Below are 12,321 nucleotides of genomic sequence, written 5' to 3' on the forward strand. Positions count from 1 at the left end.
AAAAAGTAAAAAAATAATATGCTAATGAGGTTGTGGAGAAAAGGGAACACTTACACGCTGTTGGTGGGAGTGTAAATTCAACCATTGTGGAAACCAGTGGTGATTGCTCAGAGCGCTAAAAGCAGGGCCACCATTTGACCTAGTAATCCCATTACTGGGTATATACCCAAAGGAATATAAATTGCACTCATATTGTTCATTGCAGCAGTATTTACAATAGCAAAGACATGGAGTCAACCTAAATGTCCATTAATGGTAGACTGGATAAAGAAAATGTACATATACACTATGGAATACTATGCAGTCATAAAAAAGAATGAGATTATGCCCTTTGCAGGGACATGGAGGGAACTGGAGGCCATTAACCTCACAGGAGGAGAAAACCAAATACTACATGTTCTTACTTTTAAGTGGCAGCTAAATGTAACACATGGACACATAAAGGGGAACAATTGACACTGAGGCCTACTGGAGGGTGGGAGGAGGGAGAGGAACAGAAACAATAACTGTGGAATGCTAACTAGGCTTAGTACCTAGATGACAAAAGATACAGCAAACCCCCATGACACAAGTTTACCTATATAACAATCCTGTGCATATACCCCTGAACCTAAAACAAAGTTAAAAGGAAAACTACCTGTTGGGTACTATGCTCACTCTCTTGGTGGTGGGGTCTGTACCCCAAACCTGAGCACCATGCAGTATACCTATGGAACAAACCTACACATGTACCCTGTATCTAAAATAAAAGTTGAAATCAAATAATAAAATATCTGTGTATACAATTCTTTGATTTTTCAGTGTATTCAGAGTTGTGCAGTCATCACCATAGTCAATTTTAGAACATATTTATCACCCCAAAGGAAATTCCTTAGTTAGTAGCAGTTATTCCCCATTTCTCTCCTCTTAACCTCCTACAGTCCTAGGAAACCACGAATCTACTTTTTATTGCTATAGACTTGCCTATTCGAGACATTTCATATTAATGTATCATATAGTATGTGGTCTTTTGTGACTAGCATATTTTCAAAGTTTATCCATGTTGTAGCATGAATCAGTGCTTCATTTCTTTTTATGGCCAAATAATATTCCATTGTATGTATATACACCCCATTTTGTTTATCCATCCATTCATCAGTTGATGAACTTTTGTGTACAAATATTGGTGGGGACATAGGTTTTTAATTCTCTTGGGCATATACCTAGTAGTGGGATTTCTGGGTCATATGCTAACTCTTTGTTTAATATTTTAAGGAACTGCCAAACCATTTTCCAAAACAGTTGCACCATTTTACAATTTTACTAGTACTGCATAAAGACTCCAGTTTCTCCACATTTTTGCCAGTGCTTGTTATATCTTTTTTATTTTCGCCATCCTAATGGGTGTATGGTGGTGTCTCACTGTGATTTTAATTTTCATTTCCCTGGTGGCTAATGATATTGAGCATCTTTTTATGTGCCTATTGGCCATTTGTATATCTTCTTTGGAGAAATGTCTGTTCATATCCATTGTCTGTTTTTAAGTTGGTTCCTTTGCCTTTTTAATGCCACATAATAATATTCTTTATGTATTCTGGATATTAGATACATCTGTTTTCATTGATATATCATTTGTAAATGTTTTCTCCCATTCTGTGTGCTTTCTTTTTCTTAATGGTGTCCTGTGAAGTACAAAAGCTTTTAATCTTGATGAACTTCAATTTATTTTTGTTTTCTTGTGCTTTTGGTGTTTTATCTAAGAAATCACTGCTTAATCCAGAGTTGTGATATTCTCATATATTTTTTTCTAAAAATTTTATAGTTTCAGCTGTTGAGTTTAGATCCACTTTATTTTGTATGTGGTGTGAGGTATGAGTCCAATTCATTTGTTTGTTTGGTGGATATCCAGTTGTCTCAGCATCATTTGTCTAAAAGATAATTCTTCCCCCCATTGAATTGTCTTGGCACCCTTGTTGAAACTCAGTTGACTATAAATTCGAGGGTTTATTTCTAGACTTTCAATTCTGTTCCTTTGATTATGATGACTTATACATTGCTATCAGAAATCTCTGGGGCAGATGGATTTTTTTGGAGCTAGGCTGTGTTCTTATTAGCTGGGAGCATTTGTAGTAATGACAGTTTTCTGGAAGGCTGTTTACTTGGGAAAAACTTTTAAGAAAGACATTTTAAAGCTTCTTAATTGCCTGCTTTATGTGATGTTGTTTTCTTTGCCTTTGTGTAGAGTTGTAAAGGTCAAAGTGTGTACTTAAGGCTTTCTTTGTCTTCAGTCTTCTTGGCTCTCCTTGTAGCTGTCCATTTTGAATTCTTATTTTCTCCTTGAGAGCTCTTTTGAACTTCCATGGAATCTGAGAGCAAGTTTAGTGAGTTGCACATTTGCATGGCATAGTTTTGGAGTCTCAGCACTGCATGGACTTACAACCAAAGAAAGCCCTGTTCTGATCAAATAATCCATAGTTGACCAGATTTCTGGCATGTGGCTGGAAGATAATAGGGCCAGCTGGCAGTCTTCTTGTGGTTTAAGTGCCATATTGGACCACACAGTACCTTTCATCCCAGGCTATTAATCTTAGAAATTCAACTTCTAATCTTAGAAGTCGGAATTTTTTTTGGTGGAGCAGAAAGTGGAAAATTGATTCTTGTTGATGCTGGGCAAAGATTGACAGGAATAACTAGAGTACTGGTAATTCAATTTGCCTGCTCTTCTGGTTGGTCAACTGGGTGGTAGTGAACCCCTATTTAGGCATCTATCCTATTAAATTCCTAAAGCACAGATTTAGCTTGTCATTCAAATGCCTGTGGTTTATAAATATTAATTTATACAGTTGCCTTGAAAATACCCCTTTCCTACTGATACAACACAGTTATTAAGCTCTAGTTCAAGACACGTTTTAGTTGAATAGTAAACACAAAATTTCTTCAGAATTATAGAATAAAATGATCGATTATCATGTGCTTGCTGTGGTAACCATTAATTTAACAAATATTTACATACTGTTCAGTGTGCTAGGTGCTATCTCCATCAGTATATTGGCTACCCTTGACACGGTTCTTTAATCAAGCGTTTATATGTAAAATCACTTACTTCTGTGATTGCCTTGGGGTCTTCTTCCAGGTTTTCTTCCCTGCAGATTAGTAAATAACTGGACTTAGCCAAACATGCTAATGATCAGAAACTTTTATTCATCCATTGATTCAATAAATAAGTCTCCTGTATACCATATGCTGTTATTGCTACTGGAAATACAAAGGTGAGGACAAACAGCCTCAGGCTCTGTCCGGGGACTAGGCTTTATAGAGTGATTTTGCTTATAAATCTATAATTACATCAACAAGTCAGGCTTACATATTAACATAACACATTACCTTTGACAACACAGAATAGTCATCCGTTTATTAAAACAAACAAAACTCAAGTGCCTACTGTGTGCTAAAGGAATTTGACTTGTGAAGCTGAGGGACAGCTTCTCTGAGGAAGTGGCAGTGAAGCTGAGCTCTTAGAGGGGAATCAGCTAGGCTAAGGAGTAGTGGGAAAGCCTTCCAAGTCAAGAGAGCAGCTTGTGCCAGGGGACCAAAACAAGGCTGGAGTGGCAAGAAGCCAAGGCAGGTACACACAAGACTGCAGAGTAAGACAAGGCCAGCACTTTAAGACTCTGTAGGCTGTGTTGAAGGCTTTGCTGTCTATCCTAAGAGGAGAAGGAAGCCATTGAAATGGTGTGTTTTGTTTTGTTTTTTGTTTTTTGTTTTTTAACCAAAGCCACTTTTTACATAGCCTATGAACTTGGTCTTAATTAGAGGCAGATTAGCTCTTGCTCAGATGTATTGGTTTCTAGGCAGAAAATGTTAAATTTTAGAAGTTTTGTTTCTTTAGAGTAATGCTACTCCAACTTCCGTGTGCTTAAGAAATTACCGAGAGGACTTGTTAAAACAGATTTTTGGGCACCACCGCCAGAGATTCTGTAAGTCTGGATGGAGTTCAAGAATTTGAATTTCTACTAAATTTCCAGAAGATGCTGATGCACCAGTCCTGTCTCTGGACTAGATTTTAATTAGCAGTTATTAATAGTTAGAGCCATAAAATTAACTCACTTTCTTTGTCATTGTTTTCCTTATGTGCAAACAGCAAAGGATCATTTTTAGTTATATAATAACCAAGAAATATTTGTGTGTGTGGGTAGCTGTATTTTACAGAAACCACTTTAAAGCTATAAATTTTACTTATCTATGCATGTTCTAAATATATATATATATAAATACACATATACATATTCATGTGTATATGGTATGTGACTTCCTGAGGTGATGTAGTAAACAGTATTGAGGAGACATTGCTCCAAAAATCAAGAAACTTAATATCAGAAAGAAATTGTGATTAACAAAAGTTGGTAAAGTTTTTAGTACCACCTTGACAGTGCCATTGAGATTTTTGAAAATTACAGTAGTACAGTTTGGGATTCTGAGACACTTGGAGTTTCAGCAAGGTAATCCTGTATATTAATGGAATCAGTTTTTTATTTTTGTTTTTCTAGATCTAATTACTTGTTTGGACACTGCATCCAATTTTTTGGAACCTGAGTTCAGGTATGATTATATTTGTGACTTTTTTTTTTTTTTTTTTTTTTTTTTTTTTTGCTTAAATGTTACTCTTCATTCACTTCTTCATTTTCATTCTGTATACTCTTAGGGTTAATGTATATCGTGTGGTACAGATCATTGTTCCGAGACTTCAATAAATTAGAGCTTACTTAAAGCATAAAGCCATTTAGTTGCATGTTTACATTTTGCTTTTATTGTAGCGTTTAGATCTGCAAAATGAAAGTATCATTTTAATATGCTTTGAAAGTAGAACTAGTTGCTTTTCAAAATCTAGCAAAACTTCTAGTAAAAGTTGAAAAGGTATTTATCTTTTTTCAAAAAATTGAAAGAGCTTGATTTTGGCTGTTATAGAATTCTGCAGTGTTGTTATTCAAGTACCATTTCTACTATTTCTCTTCTTTATGCCTTTATCTCTTGCCTAGACAACTTCTAATCGAGTTCCTATTTCTGTTTGCTGGCTGCCATTCACACTGCTGCCAAGTTGTTTTCAAAATACATATCTGATCATTTCCCTGCTTAAAAATCTTGAGAAACTACTTATTATGATAAAAAAACAGTTGTCCAGATTTCCTTAACCTGGTCTTCTGGTTCTTTCACAAGCAGTCCTCAGGCCATTTTTCCAGTCTCATCTTATGTTCTCCATATTGAAATGACTCTGAGTTATTTATACTGCTCTGAGCTCACAGAGCTTCTACCAGGAACCACTTGCCTCCTCTCTGCTTGGTAAATCATTCTCATCTTTCAAGAGCCATCTTACTAACTTTTCCGAACTTACTACCACTTCCCCCCAAGACCCTTAATTTTAAGGTTTGATTAAGAACCATTCTTAATCAAGAATGGTTCTATGTGGGAAGGGTGCCCTCTTCAGCATTTGAGGGGGACGTTAGCTGGGGTAACCCTAGCATCAGTGTATGGTAGACAGCCCTGGCAGAGGGTCAGCTGTGCTCGTGCCACTCTCCAGCTCCATGATCTGCCACAACAAATCCAAGCTCCCATTATCCCTGTCCGGGGCTGCTGTACTATCGCCTAATGGCGTCCCAGCCTCCACTCATGATTCCTTGCTATCTCTTTTCTTCCCAGGAGCCAGAATAATCTTTTTTAAAAATACTAATCAGATTATGTATGTAAGCTGCCAAAATCCTTTACTGGCTTCCTATTTTTACTTAGAAATATATTCCATACTCTTCACCATAGCCCACAAGTCTCCTGCATTACCTGCCCATCTGTCCAGTCTTCTCTCTAACTAACCTTAGTTTTGCTCTCTGGCACCTACTTGCACTGCCGTCCTCACTTCCAGACACGCACCAGGCCATCCTGCCTCGTGCTGTGCTCATCCCTCTGACTAGTGTGCATTTCCCACCACTTGTTCTAGTGACACCCCTTAGCTCACTGCTGAGCCTTCACTTCCTGAGAGCCCCATCCTGCCACCCCCATTCCCTGACTGGGGAGTCCTGCATAAGAGCATGGACTCCAGAGCCCATTTGCTACCTGCTAGCTGTGTGAATGGGCATACAGTTCCTTAATTTCCCTGTTTCCTAAAATGAGGACAACACTAGCATCTCCTCCATAGGGTTCTTATATGGATTACCTAAAGCACTTAGGGTGCTACCTGGCAATTCATTAAGTTTACTGAATTATTGTGTTACTTGTATTAAGTTAGATTTCTTCCGGTTATTTCAGCGTGACTTTTCTTCATAGCAGAATCAAAATCAATTCTTTGTGTAAGTATTGGTTTAATGTCTTCTACCACTGGAATATAAAGTCAGTGAGGACAGGGGCAATATTTGTCTGTTTGACTTTTGCAAACCCAGTGCCTAGTACCGCCCTACACTCAACAGACAGCCTAATAGACCCTCAAATGAATGTGTTGGGTGGATGGGTAGCAGCGTGAATGAATGCACCTCTTTTAATACAGCTTAAATTGGATCAATAGAGGGTTGGTACAATGTATTATGGCATATCCACAGAATAGAATATCATGTAGCTCTTAAATTTGTTGAGTAGGTTTTATAGTAGAAACATGTCTACCATTCATTATGAAATAAAATAATCAAGGCAGTATATAATAAGACAAAAAAATGTTTCAAATGTGTGAGTAAAGACACGTTATATATATATATATATGGATGGAAGAAAGTCTGAAACGGCTTTTTAGAACTGGTGGTCCTGGCCGGGCACAGTCATTCACGCCTGAAATCCCAGCACTTTGGGAGGCCGAGGTGGGCAGATCACCTGAGGTCAGGAGTTTGAGACCAGCCTGGCCAACATGGTGAAACCCCATCTCTACTAAAAATACAAAAATTAGCCAGGTGTGGTGGTATGCACCTGTAATCCCAGCTACTCGGGAGGCTGAGGCAGGAAAATCTCTGAGACCCAGGAGGCAGAGGTTGCAGTGAGCCAAGAAGGTGCCATTGCACTCCAGCCTGGGCGACAAGAGTGAAACTCCGTGTCAAAAAAAAAGAACTGGTGAGTCTTTGAGGGTAGTGAGATTATGGTATTCACCTTGAACTGAAAAATGTGTCTGTGATATTTTTGGGAGGTTGCTTTTTTCCCTGTAAAATATAGCATTATGTAACCTTTTGCTTGTTTTCATTTCTCAGTAAGTACTGCCCAGCTGGTTGTCTGCTTCCTTTTGCTGAGATATCTGGAACAATTCCTCATGGATATAGAGATGTAAGCCAGATATAAACTTATTTGAAAATTGTGATATAACTTTATTTTTTTAGAACTCCAGAGTAGTTAGAGGTGTGTTAATCATATATCCTCACCTTTTACCTTTTTAAGACATTTTTTAGTAATATGTGTTTTATTCTTTTTCTTCTGCTAAAACTGTTGTGTTACAGTGCCAATAATCTATTTTTGTTTATGAAGCTTATGAAGAAACTGCTTAGATTAACTGATTTCTCGAGGAAGTAGAGTGTCTTGTTTATGAATTATTAAGAGAAAATTAAAAATGCATCTTTTCTTTTTCCCTTCCTTAAGTCCTCGCCATTGTGCATGGCTGGTGTGCATGCAGGAGTAGTGTCAAACACGTTGGGCGGCCAAATCAGTGTTGTAATTAGTAAAGGTATCCCATATTATGAAAGTTCTTTGGCTAACAACGTCACATCCGTGGTGTAAGTATATATGCAATTTTAAAAATATATGCTATATATAATTAGCATTCTGGGTAGCATCGGGCTAAGAACTAGCTAGATCTCAGCAGTATCACGGTTAATGGTGTTCATGAAAGAACATTTAGGCAGTAAGCACTCACATTTGTGTGCTCAGTGTCTGTTTTTTTGTTTTGTTTTGTTTTGTTTGAAACAGAGTTTCGCTCTCATTGCCCAGGCTGGAGTACAGTGGCGTGATCTCGGCTTACTGCAACCTCTTGCCTTCTGGTTTCAAGCGATTCTCTGGTCTCAGCCTCCCAAGTAGCTGGGATTACAGGTGTGTGGCACCACGCCTGGCTAACTTTTGTATTTTTAGTAGAGACAGGGTTTCACCTTGTTGGCCAGGCTGGTCTCGAACTCCTGACCTCGTGATCCACCCGCTTCGGCCACTGAAAGTGCTGGGATTACAGACGTGACCCACTGTGCCCAGCCAGTGTCTGCATATTTTGAAGAGTACAGGCGGTGTTGTACTACTTTAGCTTATTGTTCTTCAAAAATGTAGTCATTTGGAAGAGTAATGTGTTTCTTCTGTCTTTTCTAAGTGCTAAAAAAAAGTCTACATAAGAGTCTAGAAGTTTGTTGCCAAATCCTTATTTATTTTACAGATCGAAAGGCTTAACTACTGTGTTCCTTATAGCATATGGGGATTCAAGATAATTGAAATACTTTAAATATAAATTTAAATTTGACATAAAGTGTTACATCATAAGCATTATGTGAATCTTCCTTTCATTCTAAGAGAATATTTTAAGGATGTATTTTCATGGTAACTATAGTGTTCTACTGTTTTATAAAACATAGGGTAGGCATCAAAAGCAGGAGAAGTTGAAACATTAAATAGAAATGCAGTGTTAGCAATCTGTTTTTATAAATTTTGTCTCTTAGATATGCTCAGTCTTTCAGACAACACTAAGCCTAATTGAAACCAGCTTTTCTTCAGAGGTCCTAGGCCAATTTTCATTCAGAAGACACAAGCATCATCCATATCCAGATTGGTATACAACAGGATTCAGCAGACTTGTTCTGTAAAGATCCAGCTAATAAATATTTTAGGCTTTACAGGCCACATGTCTCTGCAGCTTATTCTTTTTTTGTTTTATTTACAGCTCTTAATTCTTAACTCACTGCCCATACAAAACAGGCCATGCATGGGCAGTCATTTGCCCATCACTGGTATAGATTCAACTACCTTCCCTTCTTTTTTTTTTTTTTCTAGATTATTTTATGCAGACCCTTTCATTCCTTTACCATGTTATACCTTTAGAAAGATTTAGTGTGTGTGAATTCTCTCTTTCATACTATAAAAAAGAAAACAGGGATAAATTGCATCCTCTTGTAATGGTTTGTATGTTGGACTAAAGGCAGGAGTGTACACTGAAACTTCTTCCATGAGATGTTGATTTCTTCTAAAAACAAAAATGAAAAATAAATCTATTAGTACCCAACTTTTCTCATGTTTATCCGAAAAAACTTGAGCCTCATTCTCTGAGAATTAGACCTTTTAGTGTATTTTCATCAAAAGCATTTGCCACAGAAAAGTGTTAAAAATCCATTTATTTCATGAAATAAAGTAGGGAGAGATCGACAGTAAACAATGAGTAAATAAATTATGAAAAAGAAGTACATATTAAAGATTACATAGAGAACTTTTGCACAATCACATATGAACCTGGGTGCTAGATACTGGTAGAGAAAGTTGTTTATGCTGATTTCAGAAGTTGCCCTGCTTGGAAATGAGACTTTTTTCCTAGGAACAATATTAGTTGTCTAATTTTTAGCCACACAGTCTTCTTGGTTCTTTTGTTGGGTGGGGGGAACCAAATCAAAAGAAAAAGTTTCACTAAATATGGGGCAATCATGTGTTATGTGAGTATCACCAAAAAAAACCCTTCTCTCTTTCAGGGGACACTTATCTACAAGTCTTTTTACATTTAAGACAAGTGGTAAGCCTTTTATGGACGTTATCATTTTTTATTTATATAATTAATATTTTTTGAACACTGTTAGGCACTGTGTCAGTTGCTGATTTATTGTACTTTCTCATTTAGTTGTCATAATAGCACTATGAGGTAAGATAGTTATCTAATAATATAATGAATAGAGCAAATTGGAAGTTCTGTATTTGTAGAGAAATGGTCATGTAAGCAAGGAAGGTTCCTTAAGAAAGATGACTTTTGAACTTGTCTGAAGAAGTAATCAATTCGTTCAACAGAAAATATTTACTGAGCACCTTCTCTTTATGTGCCAGGCATTGCTCTGGTTCGAGTGATAGAGTAGAGTTAAAGTGAAAAAACTCCTGCCTTCCTGGAGCTTACATTCTAGTAGTGAGAGATTGATGATAAGCAATGAATAAGTAATTGTTTATAATGTACTGTTTACAATATGATAAAAGATGTAGGAAAATAAGGAGGACTGGATTGAAGTTGGGAAAGGCTTCCTCCCAGGGAAGACCTCAGGGAGAATGCAACATAGACCAAAAGCCTGAAGGAGGTAAAGGAGTGAGTTACTCAGTTTTTTGGGAAGAGCATCCCAGGGAGAAGATAACGTATCTCCATTAAACTAACAGTCATGCTTGTAAATGAGCATGTTTGTAGGTTTCCTAATGATACACAAAGACATATGCCCAAGAAACACTTGCCTAGTTTTGACATTTCTCTGTTACAGTGTATTATTAGCGTAGTGTATGTTAATTAAAGATGGAATAGAAAGTTTTCAGTGAGCAGGTCTACATGCATTTTGAAATTATACCTGGAAACCAAATTTAGTCTTTTGTTTCAGGTTGTTATGGAACACTGGGGATGGAGTCTGGTGTGATCGCGGATCCTCAAATAACAGCATCATCTGTGCTGGAGTGGACTGACCACACAGGGCAAGAGAATAGTTGGAAACCCGAAAAAGCCAGGCTGAAAAAACCTGGACCGCCTTGGGCTGCTTTTGCCACTGATGAATACCAGTGGTTACAAATAGATTTGAATAAGGAAAAGAAAATAACAGGTTAAGAGATAAAAATTTTCTAGAGCAATTTGTAACACTTATTTTATTTGAAAAACTGGTAACATCTAAGATTTTCAGAGAAAATTAAGGCATTAAAATTTTAATTATATGGTTTTATATTTTCTTCACTGAAGTTAATATTACTGGAGACACATTTTATGAAACATGGCAGAGAAAAGGAGTTATTTGTGTTGGTCAGGGTTCTCTAAAAGGACACAACTAATAGGACAGATGTATATATAAAGGGGAATTTATTAAGGTGTATTGGCTCACATGATCACAAAGTGAAGTCCCACAGTAGGCCATCTGCAAGCTAAGGAGCAAGGAAGCCATTCCAAGTCCCAAAACCTCAAAAGTAGGGAAGCTGACAGTGCAGCTTTCAGTCTATGGTCAAAGGTCCGAAAGTCCCAAAGCTAAGAACTTGAAGTCTGATGTTCAAGGGCAGGAAGCATCCAGCATGGGAGAAAGATGTAGGCCAGGAGACTTATGCCAGTTTAGTCTTTTCATGTTTTCTTCTGCCTTTTTTTATTCTGGCCGTGCTGATGCTGATTAAATGGTGCCAACCCAGATTGAGGGTGGGTCTGCCTTTCCCAGTCCACTGACTCAAATGTTAATCTCCTCTAGCAACACCCTCACAGACATACCCGGGAACAATACTTTTCATCCTTCAATCAAGTTGACACTCAGTATTAACCATCACAGTATTTAATTCGTAATAGCTTTTTGTTTCCATTGTAATGAGACTCTTTTTTAAGGTAGTGTTTCAGTAGAGTGGTCTTGAGACATCTAAAATAATGGTCTCTTATGGTCATTAAGAGAAATTTATGTTAAAGGAGTCCATTTCAAATGATGAGATCATCAATTTTCCACATGTGGAGAATATAAATTTAATTTAGGGGAATTTAGCAAATGGCCAGAATAATTGGTTGGGATTGGTTTAATTTTGTTAAAATTTTATTTTGTTTTGGTACTGTAAATAATACCAGTAATCATCTTTAATCTGTTCATTCCCAGGAAGTCATCTTACCCAGTAGTCAAAATCTATTTTATGACATTATAAACACAAGACACCAAAACAGAATAGTTCTTTACTTAATGCACACTCACAATTCTTCCTATCTATCTCTCCAAGGGAATAAGGCCAAGGATTTAGTAATGGTTATGATGAAAACATGCACTTGGATATGGAAATGAGCCATAATTAGAAATGTTCGAGCTGTGCATTTCAAGTGTTTATACTTTGATGCTGAACAAACTTAGGGAATCAGACCGTGTGCATTATTAATGAAAGCAACTCTTCATTCCCCAGGCATTATAACCACTGGATCCACCATGGTGGAGCACAATTACTATGTGTCTGCCTACAGAATCCTGTACAGTGATGATGGGCAGAAATGGACTGTGTACAGAGAGCCTGGTGTGGAGCAAGATAAGGTAAAATGATTACCAAGATATTTTTAAAAAGCATTTTTAAAATGGGTGGTTGCCAAAAGTCACAGAGCTCTTCTGTATAAAAGAGATGTAGAAGTTTAGAATGTCTTATACTACCCTCTTGTGGTTATTTTAAGTAGTGTTATTGGCC

The 12,321-nt window shown here is 37.2% G+C and overlaps 1 protein-coding gene across 1 annotated transcript in view; it reads left to right on the top strand.

Moving 5' to 3' along the window:
* DCBLD2 (discoidin, CUB and LCCL domain containing 2) overlaps window positions 1–12,321 on the top strand; it is a 106,096-nt gene that overhangs the window by 72,188 nt on the left and 21,587 nt on the right. Inside the window, exons 4-9 of the mRNA XM_054480022.2 lie at window positions 4,527–4,578; window positions 7,194–7,266; window positions 7,576–7,709; window positions 9,648–9,688; window positions 10,524–10,739; window positions 12,049–12,173. Of these exons, the coding sequence (XP_054335997.1) occupies window positions 4,527–4,578; window positions 7,194–7,266; window positions 7,576–7,709; window positions 9,648–9,688; window positions 10,524–10,739; window positions 12,049–12,173 (641 nt within the window). The remainder of the gene's footprint in view (window positions 1–4,526; window positions 4,579–7,193; window positions 7,267–7,575; window positions 7,710–9,647; window positions 9,689–10,523; window positions 10,740–12,048; window positions 12,174–12,321) is intronic.

This window comes from Pongo pygmaeus, chromosome 2, assembly GCF_028885625.2.
Source record: "Pongo pygmaeus isolate AG05252 chromosome 2, NHGRI_mPonPyg2-v2.0_pri, whole genome shotgun sequence".
Lineage (NCBI taxonomy): Eukaryota > Metazoa > Chordata > Mammalia > Primates > Hominidae > Pongo > Pongo pygmaeus.